Here is a 21,823-nt window from a genome sequence, read left to right on the forward strand (position 1 = left end):
TGTAATAAAACTGTTGTGGACACAACACACTGGGCTATTAAACTGTTGACTTTGTTTAAGGTCAAATTTTCTACTGAGCTGTTTATTCATACTGGCAGCAGAAAGGTGTTAGAGGAAGTAGCTTCAACAGTCCACAGCCTGCTCAATCCATTACCAAAAAACAGTTTAATATGGACATGTTCAACCTATATCTTAAATGCAAACACAAATATACCTGATCTTGGTCTTCATTCACTCAAATACTGCTAAAAGAATTTGCTGCAGGTTACAGACTCTCACCTGAGACTGATCAAAGTGGATAGTGACTTTCAGGTCAGCCAACCGGTCATTGACTCCGTCAGTGATAGCTGTCCCAGCCGTAGGCTCCAGCTGTGGAGAGAAGCAGGCCTGCAGCCACTCTGCACATGTCATCATCTGAACTCGCTGCATCCTTTCCTCACTGATACGAAACATCTTACTGCGAAAGTCCTTCACCTCCTGGTCATTGATGGCATCGAGCTCATGGAGACCTAGAGGAGGTCGGTAAAGGGCATTGTAACAGCATTGCTATGAAGTAAGACACATCATGTTTTAAATGACGTGGACAGATTGGATTACAAACAATATTTTGTTACAATTTCTCTAATAATGTGCTATACAAACTCTGTGTAATATAAAATAGCAAATATGTTTTCAAAAACAGGTATGAAATTAATTAGTGTTTTTTATGTGAACTAAGCATAAAGCTTGTGTGTAGGTAGATACTGTGCAATATGCTTTAATGCACATGCTTTAACATTCATGATAAATGCTGCACAAACACCTGTGCCACATTTGATACAAGACATTTACACCCCTTGGTAATGAATGTGTTTAAGGATCATAAATTGCAGTTTCTCATGGGATTAAAGCAGAGCCTCCTAAAATAACACTAGAAAATAACACTGGTACCAGAGGTATGAACTGCTGTTTGGCTGATCACACTTTAACTCTCTGCTCCCTGTTGAGCTTTTGTTTTGGTATTTTTTATCAAAGGGGTGCTGCACAATACTCTCTTGGTAATGAAAATAACATGTTGACATTTAAAGCCATTTAACATTCATATGACCCTCAGCATTCAAAGAAGGGCTCTGGACCACATTAGCTGCATTGTGTGAGTGTGGAGCTCGTTTGTGTGACTTTCGGTGGGGTGGGGTGGGGGGGCATGGTTGGCCTTGTGAGTGCGTAATAGTTTGTTACTGTACACTGCACAAGGTTGGTGTGTGTATATGTGGGGCTATCAAAATGTGCCCGTGGGGTTCCTTTTGAAACACCACTATACCCTGACAAAAGCCTTTAAAAGATCATGTCAGACCAAAGTGGAGCCAGGAGGGAAGAATATCAATATCGTCTGAGTCTCCTTCAATTAGACTCAGAGACCCTTCTCTCCCTCTTTGCCTTTCTTCCTCTGCAGAGGTCTGCTGTGACCGTAGGACTTCCATAATCCTGGATATGCTTGTCAGAAGAGGATTTGTACCAACGCCTCAAGTATATTTTCCTGCACATTAGATATGCAACTATAGTGATTGTGTGTAGCGTTTTGGACACTTTGAAACGTGTAAACCAGTGCTGCTGTGCTAATGTGCTGCTCATGCTACACCTTCTGCATAAACACAGTGTTAGTGGGCAAGAAGAAATGTTTGATTCGTTACAGTTGTGTCTTTTTATGTATTTGTATGTCTACACACAATAAAAAATAATTCAGTGTACACACATTACAGTTCATTCAACTATACCTAGTAGAGCTGCAACAGACCATTATTTTCATCACTGATGAATCTGCAGAATATTTTGTTGATCAATCAGTCATTTTGTCCTTCAGAAGTCCCACAGCCCAATGGGATGTATCTAAGTTGTTGTTTGTTTTATTTGACCAAGAGCCCAAAATGCAAAGATACCGTGATTACTGTCATTTATGACAAAGAAAAGTGACAAGTCTTTACATTTGAGAGGCGGCAACCGACAAATGTTAAGCATTTGTGCTAAAATGATGCTATAATAGCGACTGTATTGCTGGGGTGATATGAGTCTAACTTAAAGAGCTTTAGTGTCAAATAAGAAAATCGTTTTTAATGTCTTACACATTAATAAATATTCTGTCAGTGAATCTGAGCCTCAACAAATGTTTAATCACCTCAGAGGACTGGGATTTTCTACAGTTGCAATCGATCTCCTCTGCTCTTCTAAAAGGCCTAATCTTCACCAGAGATAATACAAAGTGACAGGTGATGGAAGACATGTCAGAAACATGTCCAGTCAATCCTCACGCTCTGCTATCAGACAGCAGAGCCTCTGATATAAGCCAGCTGCAGATGGGCCTCAGGTCTGATGGTTGGGGTAAATGTGCTGAGTAGGAGAGCTACTTAGTGTACTGGAGGAGGTGCTTAAGGTTTGTTGTGTGCAGGAAAGACTTACTGTCCCACTTACAAACTCTTAAGTGCTTTTCTTTATTGGGAATGTCAAACAGGGACAGTGAAAGTGTGTGAGAGCTTGTATGATAACCTGCCTTTTTAAATTGTGGAAGTTTTAAAAGTAATGCTGCCTCACCCTTGCCAATGAGCACACCAATTTTGGAGTCCAGCAGGCGCTCTGCTCGGCCACAGTTGCGTGTCACCAGCTTGAGCACGGGCAGGAAAGGGCGAACATCGCACAGCCGTCGAGTTTCGTCCTCCAGTTCTTCGTGCACGGCGGCCTGGTTGACACACTCGAACATGTGGCTCTCCATTTCGCCCAGGGCGGAAAACAGCGGCAACGTCTGAGCCTGCTTCCATAAGAGCTGGAGGGCAGAAGAACTGGAGTTTCACTGAAGTGTTTTTGCACAACAAAACCTCAGGGAATGTTTTTATCAACTCCATTAGACTAAATTAAATAAATCCTATCCTTAGGATGTGCACAACCAGTATAAACAGCATCCTTGTTTTTGGCTTGCTGGCCTGTATATATGAAGTTATCTGATGATTTTTGAAAAGGTTTGATAAAGCTAAACTTACAGCATCTTCTTTACAAAAAATCAAAATGGCATTTGTTTTTTATTTTAAAATGATAACATAAAACTAACAGGAATAGCATGTCATATGATGTAATATATTGACAAAAGTGTCTGTTTCATGGTCACGAACAAACATGAGTCATGGCAACATGACACAGCTTCTGGGTGAGCTGATCAGGATGTGAATAATAAGCCCACCGGCCAATCCTGGCATGATCCGTGTCACTGTGCCCTCACAGCATGATCACAGGGTTGGGTGCCAAGTGTGTTTGTCTGAGGCTATAGAGCTATGCTGCATCGTACTGGAACAGGACACATCTGCCCTGACAACAGATATCTTCTTCTCCAGAAACACTCGTGATTTTATGTTGATCACATCTCTCCACAGACCAAATGCAAAATGCATAGAGGATTTAATTATTTGTGCAATGTTCTCCCTGTATTACTTTATAAAAATGATTGCGACATTATCACTACTTGGCACATTTCATTTTTTTTTTACAAGTTTACAAGCCAGCAGGCTCAACAAGTTACAAATGGAGAATAAATACTCCCAAATGATAACAGTCAGTTCCACAAAACATTTTAAAACAGTTTGCTTTCTTGGAAATCTGATCTTGTTTTTATTGGTATGAATGAAACATGGCCATTCATAAGCCTGCTCTTTTTCTGTGTTTGATCATAGATAAAGAGACTGGTACGAAGCTGCCTGGAAGGCCTGCAAAGGTCAAAGAAATATTCTTCCCTTTGGCTAAACTAATACCCTTCCAGGCTTCCGCATATTTGTCCTCTCTTTCATTTACTAGAAAAGGCTCAGAGTCTCACTCTCCCTGTCTTCTCTCTCTCTTTCTTGCTTCAGTGACATATAATTTGCCAGAGGTTTCCGTTGCTTCAGTTCATCAGTCCCTCAGGGAATCTCTCACGTGTCCATGCCAACAGACATCTTTTATTAATGCACACCCACATATACATTTAGTCCAATGAACATGGGCAGAAACCTTACTCATCATACTGTTCCATGAAAAATAAACAAAAACAGAATAAACAAAACCATTATTGCTAAAAGCAAATATGTATCTTTGTATCTTTGGTCACATGAAAGGGCTGATGAGGGCAGAAGTGATTTGCCTGTTGACACATTCAGACTAGCACATACTTTGTGACACTTTGTAAACAGTGCATCTTCTAAAGAGCTATCAAGTCTGTGACTTCTGACCTCCTCTTCACATTATTAGCTGTAGTCATGCATGATGTCATGGGCTATTTGCATGCTAACGCTATTATCTGCTCATAAACAAAAAACAACCAGCCAGCCACAGGAGCCACCTGTGTCAAAACAGACATTAGATAATGTCTAACTGACTAACTGTGACTGCGTGTGTGGGCTGAAGACTGCTTTTCCTTATTAGGACAATAGAGGCACGTAAGGACAGTAATGTAACTTCAGGACACATGACAAGCAAACAAATTCATTTAATCTCTCTCAAGTGTGTTAAAATTTGATTATATTAAAGTCTATTAATTCTCTGCTGTGTTAGCTGGAACTGTCATATAGCTGGACCATATTTCTTTAAAATCCCACTCTAACCCAGACCTCACCCACCCAGAGCCACTCACCAGTTTGATGTGCTGAATGGTGGCCTCCCGTGGAACATCCATCTGGATGTAGATACCAGTGGGCAGCAGAAAGTCCACAGTGATCTGGTCCGGAGCATGTCCGGCCAGGGGCGAGTGGGCCGCCCATATATCCAGGAGGTCTGTCATGGCAGGAGGCATGGCAAGGGGCACCACACACCACCTCAACCATAAGGACCTGGTGGGAGAGAGACAAATTTCAGACTGAGCTTCATGGTTTTAATGAGTGTAAAATTTATAGAAAAATACTTGAGTCCCCTTTTTTCAGATATACTTTTCCTCAATACGTAACTCAATTGAACTTAATTGAAGGGTACAGTTGGAGGACAGGTACAAATCAGCTTTTAAAAATATAATTACAGAGGTAAAGGTGGTAACTGAGGTTAGGGTGCTGGCAAATAACAACTTCAGAACTAACAGAGGGCAAATGGTATTATGAGTCATTCATTTTCTTGACATACAATGGACTCAACCAACATAAGGGCAAACATGCCTCGTGACAACATATTACAATCCCATGTTCTCATGACTGACAACACTTTCCTGGAAAACTTGCAATTCAGGGTGGTATTCTGGGAAGCCACTGGGTCATTCCTCACAGCTTACTGAGTTATTAAGGATAATTTAACCCCAGTTTAAACAATCAAGAAAATTGTGTGTGCATAAGTTTAAGACCTGAGATGTCAAACATAGAGCATGTCAATTCATAGAGGAAAAGACACATAGCTGGAAGGAGGTAGTTTAAAAAGCTGACATTTTTAAGGAATTTTCATGAATTAAAGATAAGTAAAATCATGGCTATGTCAAAAAAACTACAAACTGATCATTTTACAGAGCTCAACAAATACTTGGTTCATCTTGTTATGTGTCAGCATCTGATGCTGCTCAAACAAACCAGTAATATGAATAAGCACAGCTTAAATTATTCAAGCACTTCCAGCTACATTATAGAAACACCACTGTGCCTTTTTCTGTGATCTCTTTCATTAACAACATGCTGACAGGCTCAGACGATCCAGTGTCACTCTGTCCCTGTGGGGGCAGCACTGTGCTGGGTCCAGAGGGAGGCCGCTGGCTTTAACTTGGGTGAGGGCCAGTGCTCAGAAGAATGCCCACTAAACAAACAGTACAAAAGGTCAGCCTGACCAATCTGATCCTACCGGCACAGAACACATACACAATGATAACAGTCACACTTAAAGACAAATAATGCACGCATAAAAGTTCAGGCAAATACATATGCACCATGCACGTTGTCTCTAAACACACATACATGCACACACAAAAACACAGAGCTGCTGCTGCTAAGGTAATTATCAAGGAGGGCAGGAGGGAGTTAGTCTCCTGTCTTACTTACCCAGCTCTTCTCAGAAAAAAAAAAATAAAACACTGGCTGGGAAAGGCAATTTCTGTCAGCCAATGAGAAATGCAGGGTCCTTAAAAAAGTCAGTGCATGCAATGAAACACTGCAAACAAACAATTCAGGGATAAAAATCAAACACACATGAGGACACATAAACACATGCATGCCGCATGTTGACTGCAGGGAGTTCCACTGATCTACAGTAAGTGGCTTCCCAGCTGTTGGTGTAAAAAAAGCCACAGCCTGGTTCCATTTTGGCTTGTGCCTCAACCACAGCTGTACAGTCACACCACTTCCACCTGCCTTTTTCTCATTACCTAGTCCTCAAGTGGACTAGTACATTAACTCTTCCACTAGGCCACAGGTCCATCTCCATTTCTTCTCTATCTGCCCATTAAAAATGACAGCCCTGATTGCCTCTAATGGTCTTTCCCCTCCAAGTTAAGTGCTTGAGCTACCAGCAGATGAACCATTGTTATGCCATGCGCCTGCAATATCTGTGGTGCATTTGGAGCCACAGTCTCAGCCACTTAACATTATCAGCCATGCAAATGGAAAACAATCTTGTGCACTTCTCTATGTTGTTCAAACTGTAGATTGCTGTCTGAACATCTCTTAAAGACAATCTGCAGTTACAGAATATGATGAAGGATGGTGCACACAAAATCACTTAAACACGTTATTGTCATACTGCACAGGAATGTTTAGATATGAAATAATGCCCAAATATACAGGACAATATTTTACTCACTGACACAGACACACTTCCAGGCAGCGACAAGAGAATACACAACAACACAAGAAGCCATTCAAATCAGCAGTTGAAGGGCAGACAATGGCGAGTCACAAAGGTGCACAGTTACATACATGAAAAGTAACATGACACCCAGCATGTCTGTCTGATACAATGACAACACTGGGTGGTCAGGGATGGATGAACAAACGCATGAGCATGCACGTCTATGCATATGAGCACAAGTCTCATTAATAATAGGCTTCAAGAATGTGTTTTCGCACTAGACAGCTTGAATAGTGTCTCATCCTGCTGTGATGCCGACACACTCATCCTCTCGCTCCCTCTGTCTCACTTACACTTATACACACACACACACACGCACACTGTATATACACAGGTGAGCAGGGTTATTGAGGATGTGATGGCAGACAGCCAGAGGTCTGCTGTGAGGTCAGGTTTCAGTGGAAGGATCAGAAGAGAACAAGTGGGTTTGCAAGATCAGGGAGAGAGTTTCATGTGACAACAAACAGAAGAGCCTGAAGGGATCCATTCAGTTAGCCAACATTAGCAGAAGTAAACAATGTGTATGTATGTCTGACACGCTTTGATAATCATTTGTGTTGGAAAGTGCAAAGATACAATCCTACTTATGTGTGTGTTGTCTGGTTTTTGTGCAAACCGAGGCAGATTTTGTATTTATATAACAGTTTTAAAAACAACTGTAATTTCAATGCATTTACCTTAATTTTGTGTTAATTTTCCTTATGCAGGAGATTCACTACTGTCTAAATGTGACCTTGCTTGTTTCCTTTCACAAAATTAAATGCAGCTGCCTGGGATGAAAATAAAACTGTCATTGCTCACATCTTTTAATCTTGATGTCTGATCAAATATGTGCAAATGCACTAGAAAGGGGTGTGTCGGTAAATCAAAGGAGAGAAAGTAGATCAAAGAGAAGCACAGCTGAGAGACAGACTGGTTAAAAAATCCCACTGACTGTCAAAGGTGAATGAGAACATAACTACCAACATACAGACCACTGTGTTGAAACCAACCCACTAAGATATACCTCAGATAACACAGATGAAGCAAATCGTTGCTTGTAATGGCAGTAGTTCCTCTGAACCAATGACAGTGACATGTTGTGAAGGCTTTCATGCCCAGATGCATTGATGGTTATTTAAACACTGGTGTTACTCAGCACTCTCTTTCTAAAGCTCTCTCTGTCTGACAGTAAGAGGCCTGTGAGACTCTTTACAATGGAGTGTGTGTGTCCATGTGTCTCTCTCTGTGTGTGTGACTGATTGAAAAAGAACAGCTAACATAAATGGTGTGTGCATGTGTTTGTTTGTGGGTGTGTAAAAGGCCATGCCTGGTGATTAAGAGTCAGTCCTGTGACACGTTTTCTTCCCCATTGTGCTAAAAATAAAGTTGACAAAGAGGACCTGGGACCCCTTCACCTCTCCACTACAACCACTGTGTGTATGGAGTATGGAGACATATACACAGGTAACACGGAGACTGTCTGAGTCAGCATTTCCACCTCTGGGAAAGCAGAGCGTGTGTGTGTAGAGGTGTAGGTGTGTGGCTTCATCCAGCACATCTCTCTGAATAAAGACAAACATTAAAAGCATCTCACATGTAGAATGTAAAAAGTTGATGGACAGAAGCCATTCAACAGGTGGAAACACTAAAGATACTCTAGTTACAGCTTCAAAAATTTCAATTTGCTACTTTTCTCTATTTTCTATCTTCGTAAATCGATATCTTTTGGACTGTTGGTTGGACTAAAAATGCAATTTAAGAACGTTGCACTGGGAAGTTTGATTTGTGTATTTTTCATAGTTTTCACAGGTTTTATGACTGAATGATAAACACATTAATTGAGAAAAAACAAACAAACAAAACACCTAAAAAACCCAACAGATTTATCAGTAATGAAAAATGGTTAATTGCAGCACTAATTTCATCATCACATGATATTAACATTCACAATCAATCTACTTCCTTTGGCATCATAATGCTACCACTGTGTATCTTGTTTCACTTTCAGCCACTAACCACAGAAGGCACAGAGTGAAACATAGAGCTTATGAAGCTATAACACAACAAAGCTAAGTGCTGCAGACTAAACACTGGAATAATAAGAAGCGAGGACACACTCTGAAACTCATCCCAGCAACAGCAGACTTTTTCTCTGAGTCGAATGACTGCTAAACACACAACAAATAGGTTAGCACAGGTAACTACACAGAGCAATGTAATCTGTCAGAGTGGTAAAAATGAATCATCATTGCCTGTAGCTTGGAGCACAGTGCACTTACTATGTTAAAATATGGCTGATTATGAATGTGTACTGGCCTGTAGGTTAACAGAAAAGCTGTCAGACTCAACAGTATGTGTTTGTCTGGTTTATGTGTGGAAAAGCGGTCAGCTGGGGTGTTTGTCTGTGTACTGTGGCTGGATTGTGTGTATAAGTGAGTCACCATTTGAGCAGTTCTAGCGTTTACTGTACTTAGGAGTGGATGTAGGTGGTGTCTGTAGATAGTAAACACACACTCCGGTATAATAGTCATTTTAACTCTGACATGCTGTGGCTGGGTCAGTGACTGGACATGTTTATGTGTGCATGTAGGAATATGTTTGCAGGTAACAAGTTGCATTCACTTTGAGAAATTCTGAACCGTTCTGCCACTCATCATATTTTTTGCCTCACGTTCTTCTGCTACTATTTCTTTGTCTCATTCATTATGCAATCCACCTATTGATGCTTTGATTTTTAGATCTTTGCTGCATCCTACAACTATTTATTACTCCAGCTCCCCAGTTCCTCCACAAGGATCAGTTTCATCTGATGTTACAAATCAAATCATCATCTTAGTGCTGTTTCCTACAGAAAACAAAGAAGCATCATGCTCGGAAATAGAGATGAGGAAGCGCTGTGTAACCAAATCCCCTGTAAAATATTCTCCCAGCCACTGAAGAACAAATTATCTCCATACATACTGTATCCGAAAGGAAATGTGAATGAAGTGAGTAGGAGCGTGTGTGAGTGGAGGCATGTGTTGGGGTGTGTTTGTGAACCAACCACATCCAGACAGCTAAGAGTCACACTAACCACCTCTAGTGACACACTGGTAAACGCCTACTTCTGAGACAGGAAGCGATGACAGCAGACAGGAAGTGAGTGACAAACAACAACCGGAGCAAAAGTCCCAACCAGTCATTCATAAAAAGCTGATCAACGCTGAATCAGAGGCTGAGTTGCTATTCTTACTCTGAAGAGTTACTTCTGATGGTGTTTACTGTGCTCTAGTCAAATCAAGATAACGTTATCAGTTGGATGAGAGGAAGATAAAATATCTTTGCATAGCTTGCATGCACAACGTTTGTTTATGTAAATGTACAGTTCAACAGAACTCATGGCACACACACAAGTGCAGTATGCACGTGTGTATGCACTTCTCTAAGACAGTAAGCTCTTATAATGTAATAACAAAATTTGTCTATTATGAAGAAAAAAGGTTAAGGGTGCTAGCATAAAAAAAAGCCTGTTCAGACTTAAACTGAAGTGAAGCAGAAATTTAGGCAGAGGTGCACAAGTTGAAAATGCTTCAACCTGAGTAATAATATTAGTGCTTATCCATTTCATAAAAAAATACATGGACAAAAGTAAAACCTGAAGCAAAATAACAGAAATGACTGTAGTTGTGAGTTCAGTCTGAGCTGTCTCACACACACTATACTGAGCACAGTTGATGTATACACTGCTAGCTAGGTAGATTTAACATCTGAAGAGAATGTTGTTTTTGGCAAGGGTCCGAGAAGGTTGTGAGAGATTCTCTCCACCTTTGAATGCCTACTGTTTCCCCTTATATCTACATTCATAACTACCTTTCCTGTTCCTTCAGTAATGCTCTTTGTTCTCCTGACTAGGCTCAAGCCTTTGCTGCTGCACATCCCCCTAGTATGTCAGTCATCTTATGTCCTAGCAGTGGGATGAATCAATCAGCCTTCCAAACAATCTTACAGTCATCAGGTAGATGACAGAGGAGGTCAGCTCCCAGAGCATCGCTGTAACATCACTTCATCATGGACGAACATCTTGTATAATGGATTATGACATTATGGTGTTTTTAATGAGGTATTTTGTGCTGAGCATGAATAAACTTCCTACTGCATTAGAGTGAGGTTATAATTCACTTGTAATCTCAGTGACATTTGTCACATGGCTGTTAATCCACCACGACACTAATATCCAATCCACTCCCTATAGTTATATCACAGGCAAGAAAAGAAAACACAATATAGAATGAAAGTTACATCATACTTCTTCAATAGCCTTGTCTGAAAATCTCATGTGACAGCTGTGCGCTAACACATCAAAGTACCTCTATCCGTGACATCATGATGAGTCACCCTGCCAGATAGATTGTGACAGTGCAAGTCTGCAATGTGACTGTATCAAGTTTGAATGACATTAGGGGTCTAATGTGTCCTCCCTGCCTTCTATTTCTGCATATGCATCAGGAGGACCAGGTCATCAGCTGAGTGGAGGAGGGATGGACGGAGACAGAAAGGGGTGGGGGTGGGGGAGCAATGGGAGCAGATCCTTTTCATGCACACCACAGACTGCTCTGAGGGCAATGCAAAATCCATTCAACAATTCTCACTAATGCCAATAAAAACACATTGTAAAGATGTTAGAAAGATAAAATTATATCATTTTTAAATGTGTACATGTTTCATCTTGGTAATTTACAGTGCACAGAGGAGAAATGGTGATGTTCTAAGAGCAAAGAGTTGTCACACCAAATGTAGTTTTTTTCCAGTTAAATGCATGTTAATTAATAAATACTATTCATGGCATTATATTTGATAACATTGTAGTGTCACTGGGTACCCTATGGTGAATCCACAGAGATAATAATTGTGTTTTTATGTATCATGAGGTAGTTTTCCACATTACTGTATAACACCAATTTTTCTGTGTTATTTGCAAAAAAAAAGTATATATATCTGTCCTACTGCCTAAAGTTACTCTCCAGTTATGTCACAGCAGTAGTTGTGCCTCTCACAACTGATGGAAAACACCTGCAGTCACATCACAGACCAGGTGTGGACAAAACACAATCATTAACCACTTTTGTTTGCCTAGCAACTATGTTCTCTTGAAGTGAAACCATCTGAACACCAGGGATATTACGTACTAAACTTCCCATGTTGAAAACATGATTTCACAAGTTCCACTTAGCAGGCAGTATCAGTTTGAACGTGCCCAGAACACACCATCCACACTGAACTGTGTCATGCATGAGCAAGAGTGTGTAGTAAAAACAGCACAGCAATGTCGGAGTCATTTCAACTAGGGGTGGGTCATATGGATAAAATCTGCTATCACAGTAGCTGCCATTTTATTACATACACCTGGCTAAAACTAATGCAGTCTAAAGCAACCGTCCTGCATTAAGCCCTGCCTTCATGATGCTCACTTTTTGTTGAAACAGTTTTAGGGAGGTATTGACTGAACTTTACGGTCATTTTGGAAGATGTTGTTGGTGCTGTTGAATTGTATTGTGTTATACTGACAGATGTTCCTATTATTTCATCCACTCTATTTACATCAATGATGGTAAGCTACATAAAAAAAACACTTCTCTAAGACATGAAGGTAGAATTTATTGCAGGACTATTGTATTAGACTGCATTACCTCATAAACTGAGTGTATATTTGCATGTCATGGTAATTTTGTCAATTGTGATATAGTGAATCACCTTCAGCATATTCATGCTAAAACCCCATGACACATATTGCCATTAAGCATCCCTGCTCAATGATATGCAAAATTGCCAGAAATGACCTCCTATAACCAGAAACATAAAAGGAATCGTTAAATGAAATCTCTGTTAATCTCTGTAAATTATGTCATGGCATACAGCATATATCATCATCATTACTGGAACTTAGATCTAGCCTTTCTGGTTTGTCTACACAGGTTTCAGCAAGATTTCCTGTCACATGATGTTTCAAGCTCCATGTGCTATTTGGAATTGCAGATTAACTTAAGGATAACAACAGCTAATTACACATTAGACAATATACTGAACAAGCAGTTCAATTAAAGGATAATATATCCCTAAAATGACACAGCAACTTAAATTCATTCACTGATTTCACCTTTATGGACTTTTAGACACAAACATCAAACAATGAGATGTGAGGGTTACAATGCTGACAGAGGGTTAAAGAAGTGCCTGTACACCAGAGCTCCTTGTTGACATACATATTGTGTGCAGAGTCATCTGTCATTGTAACACTTGCACATGCAACAACAAGTACACATAAATCAACTGTCATCAGTCAATAAACTACCAGGGAACAGTTAAAGTATCTGGTAGTAAAGAAAGTATATAATTATGCCTCAGTATTCTAAGAGGTCATACTGGGATTGTGATGTTTTTTACTTGAGGAGTACATAAGGTGAGGAGAGTGCCTGGAACAGAAGGAGCAAAAGAGGAGTGAATGTCTTTATGTGATAATAACACTTGCATTAGTGACCATGGTAATATGCTTCATTTCTTAGAAAGGATATCAATTAGCCTACATTTAGAGAAAATTACAGCACATTAAAATATTGCAAGATACATTAGGCAGATAAAATGATTAGCATTAAGAGCTTGTAATCACCTTGTTGATAATTCAAGAGCAATATAATATGATAATCATATTAATTGTTATTAATAGAGTATGAGTTCATCCTATTAACATCCATCTCTGTCTGTGCATGTGAGGAGGGGGATGAAAGAGTGGTGGTGTGGGAGCAAACCAGATGAGCAAGGGTGATTTTCCACAGTCTGAATCAGTACACAGACACAAATTAAGTGAGGAGAAGTACACAAGAACACACAAAGACAAACATAGGCACTAACATGGATCTCTATCCATGACTCAACTGTCAGACTTTTCACACCAGAGATGAGAATCAAAACAGGGGATGGACCGGGGTGGGGGGTGGGGGGGTGATTCAAGATGACTGGACAAAGAGGCTGTGGTGGAGGATAGATGGAAAGATGTTGACAGCCTTAAAAAAAAAAGAACAAAGTAAGCAAATAAGACACAGATGAGCTGATCCTTCAGGTAAAGTATGAATGTGAGGCTAGGATAACATCAGAAGAAGAAGTAAAACAGATCCATTGGTGATAGATAACAACAGAGAGAGGGAGATAGAGGAAAGAAAGAGATGTGGAAATGCAAAGTGTGATACAATGTGTGACTGTAGTGGGTGGATCCAACTGGGCTGGGTGTCCACAATAAGCCTCTGTTTTTGGCAAGTGTGTGTGTATATTTGTATGTGTATGTGCGTGCCAGTGAGGACAGTCCCGTGCCCTGCACAAACACTGCCCTTGTGTTGCCCTTGCCCCCATCAACCCCCACAACCAACCCCCCCCTCCTTACAGCATTTCTCTCCCTCACTCAGACACACACAAAGCCCTATCAGCTTGGCCTCACACACACTGAGTTCCAGTAAAAACACAGAGGCTGGAGGGGGCAACGGGGTCACATGGCACTGGTCACATAGTGCCCCCCTACAATAAACAACTCCACTCACATGGTTTACTGTATTTTGTTGTGCCAGATCTGTAGCTTGAGGTGGCTGACTCACACCTTCAGTAGCTTCCATACAGCAACACAAGGCCTCCAGGGTCAGTGCCTGAGCACATGTAAATAAGCTACTTTTTTTGTCTGAGCGCTACTGATTAAAGTCAATACAACAGCAAATACATGTCAGCTACTCTGACAGACATGCAAGCAGAGAGACAGACTCAGCACCCAAACATAGCTGATGTTTACCATACCTTTACTGAAAAGCTAAAGGCTATGCAAACTCTTACCACAACCACATATCATTATTCAAAACAAGCTCTGATATACCCACAGCACAGACACAAGGAAGCCTACACATAGGCAAATTTTGTCTTGCCAATCTGATTCTGTGAAACAGGAAATTAAGAAATTCAATGAAAGCATATCCATACACAGACTGCTAATTTCTGCATCTTTGCCTCATTCACTCTTGACAATCAAACACAATTAACGCAATTTCTCGGAAGAGCTTTACAAAAATAAATCTTACTCTTTTATGAGTATACCTGACGTCATAAAAACAAGAACTGATCTGTTCTGATTGCTATAGTAAGGGCTGCCTCTGACACCCTCCCCTCTTTGCCTCAGTGTCCAGTGATAGCAGATGATATGCAGGCTGAGTGGAGGTGGCGGGTATGGTTCTTCCTGTTTTGATGTCGAGCAGGATCACGCACTAACAGCTGCTCTATGAGGGTGACATAAGGATTAGCTTTTGTTCCATTTGACACAACAGCTTCTCTTTTGAAAAGGACAGGGGAAGCTTTCCTTGGAAACTCTGACAAAGAGGAAACAATGAACAGCTATCATTAGAGTGTCAATATGTTGTAGACACTTTTTTTCTATTGAGGTCAATATTTTTCCACTGAAGACAACATCAACCTCTCTTACAACTGTATCTTTTTTAATAACTGTAAGTGAAACTGCAACCAACCACTTTAATTTCATAGTATCAAACATTGTTGCCAACACTTCAGCACTGTATAAAAATATTATTATGACTTCAGCTTTTCTTGATCAATCATCTGGCAATGATTCCTCAAAAGTGGGAAGTTTGAAAATAGATTTAAAGAAAATCCCAGCCTGTCACACACAGTCACATAGCCTCCACAGGACTGCTATACAGCCACTGATTATATCAAGACACAGTGGAAAGAAAGGAACAAAAATAACACAGATCTGCCGTGAATGTAGCGGGATGGCTCCCACACACACTGCTGATTTTTCAGTATTCGTCTCCCAGCATCTTGCCAAACCACCATTTATCTCCCTCATAAACAAAGGACCACACATTGGCACTGAATGACACACACACACCCGCCTGGAAATGAGAGTTATTTCTTGGCTCCGGCTATCATCTCGCTATAGAGGTGACTGGGTTGCTGGGAACACGCTGCTGTTAATGACATGGTAATGTCCACATCTCCAGTTTATACATCCATCCATCTGTCTGCACTGCTTGACTCCGCACACACTGTCTTGCCACAGCGTCCCTTTCTGTTTAACTATTAATACAGCAAACACAAGCCAGCGTTATCCACAAGAATCAATGCCACACAGACACATAGTTAAATACATCTGTTGTTTTTGCAGACAGGAAATATGCATGTAAAGTGCCTTTCTTTTCTCTCCAGCTATAATTAGTTAACTGTAGCAGTGCACTGTCCAGCTGAAAACACAGGCTAGTTTAGTTGCACACAACCTCTGTGATACTTTGGGTAGCAAGGTCAGTGCCATACAGTTAATGCCACCCAAACATGCTCCTGAGAATGCACCCAAGGGCAGGGCTTCCTAGGATTGTGCGAGTGAAAGAGTTTTGGCACATTGCTTAGTGTTAATACTAAAAGCAAGAACAACATCGAGAGGTCATTTCAAGAGGGGAAAAAGCAAAGCAGACATTTCTCATTTGTCTTATGAGAACCTATGTGATGATCTTGAAGTGCCATTGAAACTCACTCTGCTTATGGTGATTACATAGCGGCGTTTGTGGGAAGATCACCGGAGACAGAACATAGCATGAGTAATTGGATCAAGCTATTTTTCCACATTTGAGTAGGAGTGAAAGGGGAGGGGGGAGGCAGAGAGCGCAGGTGGGAGGCATCTGTACTGATTATTGGTGCTTATTGGCCACCAGTAGTGATTGATAGCAGGAAATGTGGTTATTATGCTGATAGATGCCAAAGCTGCACCTGTACCACCACATTTATAAAGTATAACATCTGAGAGGAGGAAGACTGTTTACTCTGCCAGCACTGACACCTGGCACACATGCCATCATGGTGAAGAGAAGCAGGAAATAAAATTGAAAAACAGAGCTTGAGTATGTATGTTTTAGGGCTCGACTAATGGGTGTTTTCATTATCAATTAATGTATTAATTACTTTTTTTTTATAACTGATCACCTGGTCTATTAGGTGTCAGAATATAATGGAAAACTGTCATCACAGTTTCCCAAAGTTCAACAGCAGTCAAAGCCCAAAGGTATTCAGTTTGCTAAAACATGAACCATTAATTGATTATAAGACGTGTTGCAGATTAATACAAAGAGGGAGAAAAAGACACATTTTAATGAACAAGCTGTTGATAAGCAGTAGACATTGCACTTGGTGACAACCAGGGTTGAAATTGGGTCAGCAGTACTGAGAGTGCCACAGTTCAGTGATCTAATGGTTCATTTTACATTACCATTCATCCAATCACCACATCTGTTCTAAAAAGGGCTTTCTGATCAGCTCACGGCAACTACTTACCACAGCGAGCGAAAAAAGCATCTGTATAGACACTCAGTCGCCACTTTATTATGAGCGCTGTAAAGGTGGATGTTGCAGCAGGCCTGTTGTGCTATTGAATTGCATGAGTTTGAATCAGTGCACAGTCGAAAGTCTAGTTGAAAATAGCACAAGGTACAACACTTGTGACAAGGAAATGACTGCCAAGTGTAGCAACTGCTCACACTTGATGAAGCACCTAAGACTTTGCAATGTTGACTTAAGCCAAGAAAACAACAAGGGAAAATTAAGGAAGCAAAAGAGATACTTACAAACACATAGCTACACAAGCATGTACACACACACTCTAGTTATACACTGAAAATGATGCAGTGTACTGTCATGGTGCAACACTGATCTCTGACGTGAAAGTGAAGCATGCTGGCTGATTTCCATTCATTCCCCGCCTGTCAGGATGAGGCCCACTCTCCCAAATTCCAGCTAAGTCAGTGCTCCATTCCTTCTCTCCCACTTTCCCAGACACACACACACACACAGACACACAAAGACACACATAGACACACACAGCATAACACAGGTAAAGTAGGTCAAGATAATTACATGATGCAGCATGCTCCCCCCCCCCCCACACACACACAGCCAAACATAAAGGTTTTACCTGCTGTTTCCTAAAGTCTCTTATTTCCTGTGCCTCTGCTCCTCGCTGGGGGTGTCTGGATAGCTTCTGGGACACTGCATCTGATGGACGAAAGGACAAACTGACTGTTAGGGGAGGGGGAATGATGTCTGGGAGCTGTTTCTTTAAGAGTGTGTGTTCCTATTGTGCATAAGAAGGAGGTGAGGTTAAAGATCAAGTTTAGGAGACATTAAATACATGTGTGTGTGTAAAGTGATTGATCTAACATGGAAAATGGAAACATAACAAGGTGTGGTTTGCTCTGTAAGTAAGATACTGTGCACTGAGTGTTTGTCGGCATGTCTGCATCACCTGATGTAATCTCCACACACACTCAAAGGGGCCCCAGCTGCCCCGTCATTTGAGATAAGGCAACAGAAAGTACAGAGCACTCAAAATGCCCCCTCTGACCCCTTTTTCACCGTCCCTACTTCTTACTTCTCCTTTTTCTATGATATCTAATCATTTCCCTTTCACTCAAGGTCATGGCGGAGATAATATTAGAAATCACTGAGACGGCATATTGCTTGTACAAGAATATTCGTCCGAGAGGATTTTTTTGACCTCTGGAAACACTGAAAAATAACATGGTCAACACTGAAACAACAAGCAGATGTATCAGAGTGACATAATATGAAAGACTGCAAAACAGCAGTGTATGATTTATCTTTTCAATTTTTAGCCATATTTATCAGTCCTAACAAGGAAAAAGATTGCATGTAAGACTTGCTAATACACTAAAGATGTCTCATAGGCTGGGCTTTAGAGTACAAGACTATGCTACAGCTGCTGTGATGAATCCAAACTATGTGAATTTTGTGCTTAATGAATTTGTGGATCCATGATGCAAACAGAATAAATCCTCAAAAATGATTTAGCAAAGTCAGACTATTGCTTCAAGTGACTAAAAAACCAAGTAAATAAAATTTTTTCAGAGTGAGTGGAAGCGAAAGGACTCATGGTGAAAAAAACCCCCAAAACTCATGATTCACACCTAGAAGAAAGTCTGAGTCACAACTACAAGGTGTTAAATCCTTTTAGCACCCAAAATAAAAGTCTTAGAGATACAATCTTGACTGGCAAAAGGATTCCCCTGCTGGTAATGTTGCATTCAAGTGGAAGTCTCTTCTCTTCTCTTTCTCTTTTAAGAAATCTAGGACCCATAGTATTATGAGCAGCTGGCAGAATTTACTGTTGATGTATTAACTTTAACCAGATTAAAATACAGTATATGAGAAGATGGTTTTTTCTATTTGATGATCAACATAAAATTAATAGGCGTGTATTCTGATAATATATTGTTTCCATAATTTTTAAGTAAAAATTACAAACCTTCCCTGATTTATGTATCTTAAATGTGAGGATTTATTGCTTTTTGTTATATGTATACAATATATATCATACATGACTGCAAATGAAATAGTTTTGAGACTGATTGTAAAATGAAGTCTCTGGGAAATTAGAATAGGCGTTTTTCAGTATTTTCTTATATTTAATAGAAAAATGTTTATTGGAAAATAAATAGGCAGATTAATTGATAAAGAAAATAATCTTTAGCTGCAGCCCCAGTAACAGCACTATTCTAGATATTTTTATCTCAAAATTATTGTTTATACAACAAAATACTAGCACTAGTGTCAAGAAGTGAAGACAAATGTTTCATGTCAGGTATTAATTTCCATTTTGTAAGTACCTGTGACTGACAGAGTCAGTGAAAACTGAATTTGCTGTTGTGTCATTTGAGTTTGATGTAGTTGTGGTTGTAGTTATAGGTTTAAACTAGGTTTAAACAAATGTAGGTCATTATGAGTCAATAAAAGTCTTCTTTTTTTAACCTAAAATCAGAATATAAAAGAGCAAAAACTCAGTGTGTTAGCTTGAATCATCAATGAAACAGGAAGCCATGGACGTGACCTCTGTATGTGTAGACAAAGTGCCCAAGGCAGTCCACAGGCATCTCCATCAGAACCATCTGCCCACAGTTCAAAGAGCTGCAACTATGGAAACCAAGATGTGAACTGGGCGTTATGGTAAACAAATATATGTGGACAAAAGCACACAGTGAAGCCATACACACTGATGACACGCAATGCACACACTCCGACTGAGGTCAGAAAGCTTCCTGTTTTTCCCCAGTGGTTAAGATGCTCTATCTTGTTTACCAGGGAGTGAGACAGAGAGGCACACAAAAACAACTGTGGTGAGTGAATTTGAGTTGGAGATGTTTTATATATAGAAACAAGGGTCAACGGTAAATAACGTGAGATGTGAAAAAGTGAGAGTCTGGGTTTCTATTGTAAATGACTACAAAACATATTTTCTGCTTGTCTCCACACAGTTAGGCCTAAAACCACACGTGGGATGACCAGTTTCAGGAAGTGTGCTGTTTAGCGCAATGATAATATCACAGGCCAGAGACAGTCAATGTTTAACTCCCCAGCTTCAGCTCAAAGCATCACATGATCCACACCAGTGTGAGTGTGTGTGTTACAGTGATTTTAGGAGAAACTGAGAGACCAAGACAGACAGAGGGTTCAGTATATAGTGGTTAGTGATGACGTTTTTTTGCTGGAAGGTCAACTCCAAAGTTAGCTTTACCACAGCCCTCTGGAAACAACTCCACTGTAACGTCAGTGGGGTTTTTCAGATTGCTTTTTGGTCTGATGACAAAAATAATCTGTTTAATCAGAGATCAGAAAAAACAGAGCTGTGAAGACAGTGACATCTCTTACAAATCTCGAACTGATTTTGAAGAGGGTAAGCATTAAGTTCAAGCACTATCACTTTTGTGCTTTTCAAGAATGAGACTATCCAAAATTCCAAGAATTCTTCTATTTAAGTATTAATTCTTAATACTTTTCTAACTTCCCAGAAAAAAAACACATGAAAATAGCTGATCTGATATGACAAAAATACTGAAGTTGGTGGTACCACTGCTGATTTTCATCATACAAAAACTTCTCTATCTACTGGCCTTTACAGAAGTTCATCTTAAAGCATATTTGTTTTGAAATTATCTTGACACAGCTTTTATAAATGATGTTTTATAAATGACAAAGAGCATAAATGCAACTCTTATCAGTAAAAAGCTGAAGTTACAGTAAACTACAACAAAGATCACATTCCTAGTACTAGTCCTATTTTAAACCCTGCAATAAAAAAAATAAAAAAAATCAATTGAGGGGGCACCCTCATAGCTGAATGGTTAGGGTGCATACCATGTGGACCCTGGTTTGACTCCCGATCCGGCCGGACCTTTACTACATGTCATTCCCCCACTCTCTCTCCCTGTTTCCTGTCTCTCTCTCACTGTCCTCTAAAAAATAAAGGCAAAAAAAAAAAAAAAAAACTATAAAAACTTTGGGAAAACTATAAAAATACAATCTATGTGAAATATACTGAAACCAGCAAAAGTTCAAGAATTTAGAGGCTTTAATGAGTCATTATGGTCCAGCCAATTTGTGACAAACCCAGTATTGCTCAATTTCTGAGTAAATGAGTTTACTTACTTTTCATTCAGTTGTAGCTTTGCTGTAAGTGATGAATTTCCAGAATAAAGTTAAGTCAGCTATATTTTCAGACCAACTTCAGAGCAGCCAGGAAGGACTGCTGCGCCAATATGTTTAAGCGACCATGGACAGTCACTAAACTGAAGATATTTCTGAGGGATAATAACACTGGGAAAACAGTTTCCAGCACAATGCACAGAGTAGTGGTTAGTGACGTTAGCTCCGAGTGTTGTTGTTACGCAAAAGGAATTAGGCTATTGCACATACACTCTGCTCTGCTGTGTTCTGGAGGTCTAACTACACAAGCAAACAGAAAAGAAAACAGATTTTCTCATCTTCAGAGCCTCCCCGCAAATTGTTGTTAATCTTATCATTATATAGTCTAACATATAACTTTCTATCTCTCTGTACATACACACGCACATGCCCACAGACAACATACACACACCTACACCCTTCCTCTGTTACAGGAATGAGAGGAATGCACAATCCTAAAATGACTGGGGGCCTCATCAGCAGACAAGTC

General features: G+C 40.2%; 1 protein-coding gene across 2 annotated transcripts in view; it reads right to left on the reverse strand.

The window, feature by feature from the left end:
* pik3cb (phosphatidylinositol-4,5-bisphosphate 3-kinase, catalytic subunit beta) overlaps positions 1-21,823 on the reverse strand; it is a 47,668-nt gene that overhangs the window by 18,212 nt on the left and 7,633 nt on the right. Inside the window, exons 1-5 of one of the 2 annotated variants that reach the window (XM_018684116.2) lie at positions 21,298-21,426; positions 17,771-17,850; positions 4,625-4,820; positions 2,566-2,794; positions 280-509 (exon numbers count right to left, since the gene is read on the reverse strand). In XM_018684116.2, the coding sequence (XP_018539632.1) occupies positions 280-509; positions 2,566-2,794; positions 4,625-4,783 (618 nt within the window). In that variant the 5' untranslated portion in view covers positions 4,784-4,820; positions 17,771-17,850; positions 21,298-21,426. Of the gene's footprint in view, positions 1-279; positions 510-2,565; positions 2,795-4,624; positions 4,821-17,770; positions 17,851-21,297; positions 21,427-21,823 lie in introns of those variants that run through there. The other variant, XM_018684115.2, reaches the window with a different exon arrangement.

The sequence above is a fragment of the Lates calcarifer genome, linkage group LG21 (assembly GCF_001640805.2).
Source record: "Lates calcarifer isolate ASB-BC8 linkage group LG21, TLL_Latcal_v3, whole genome shotgun sequence".
Classification (NCBI taxonomy): Eukaryota; Metazoa; Chordata; class Actinopteri; family Centropomidae; genus Lates; species Lates calcarifer.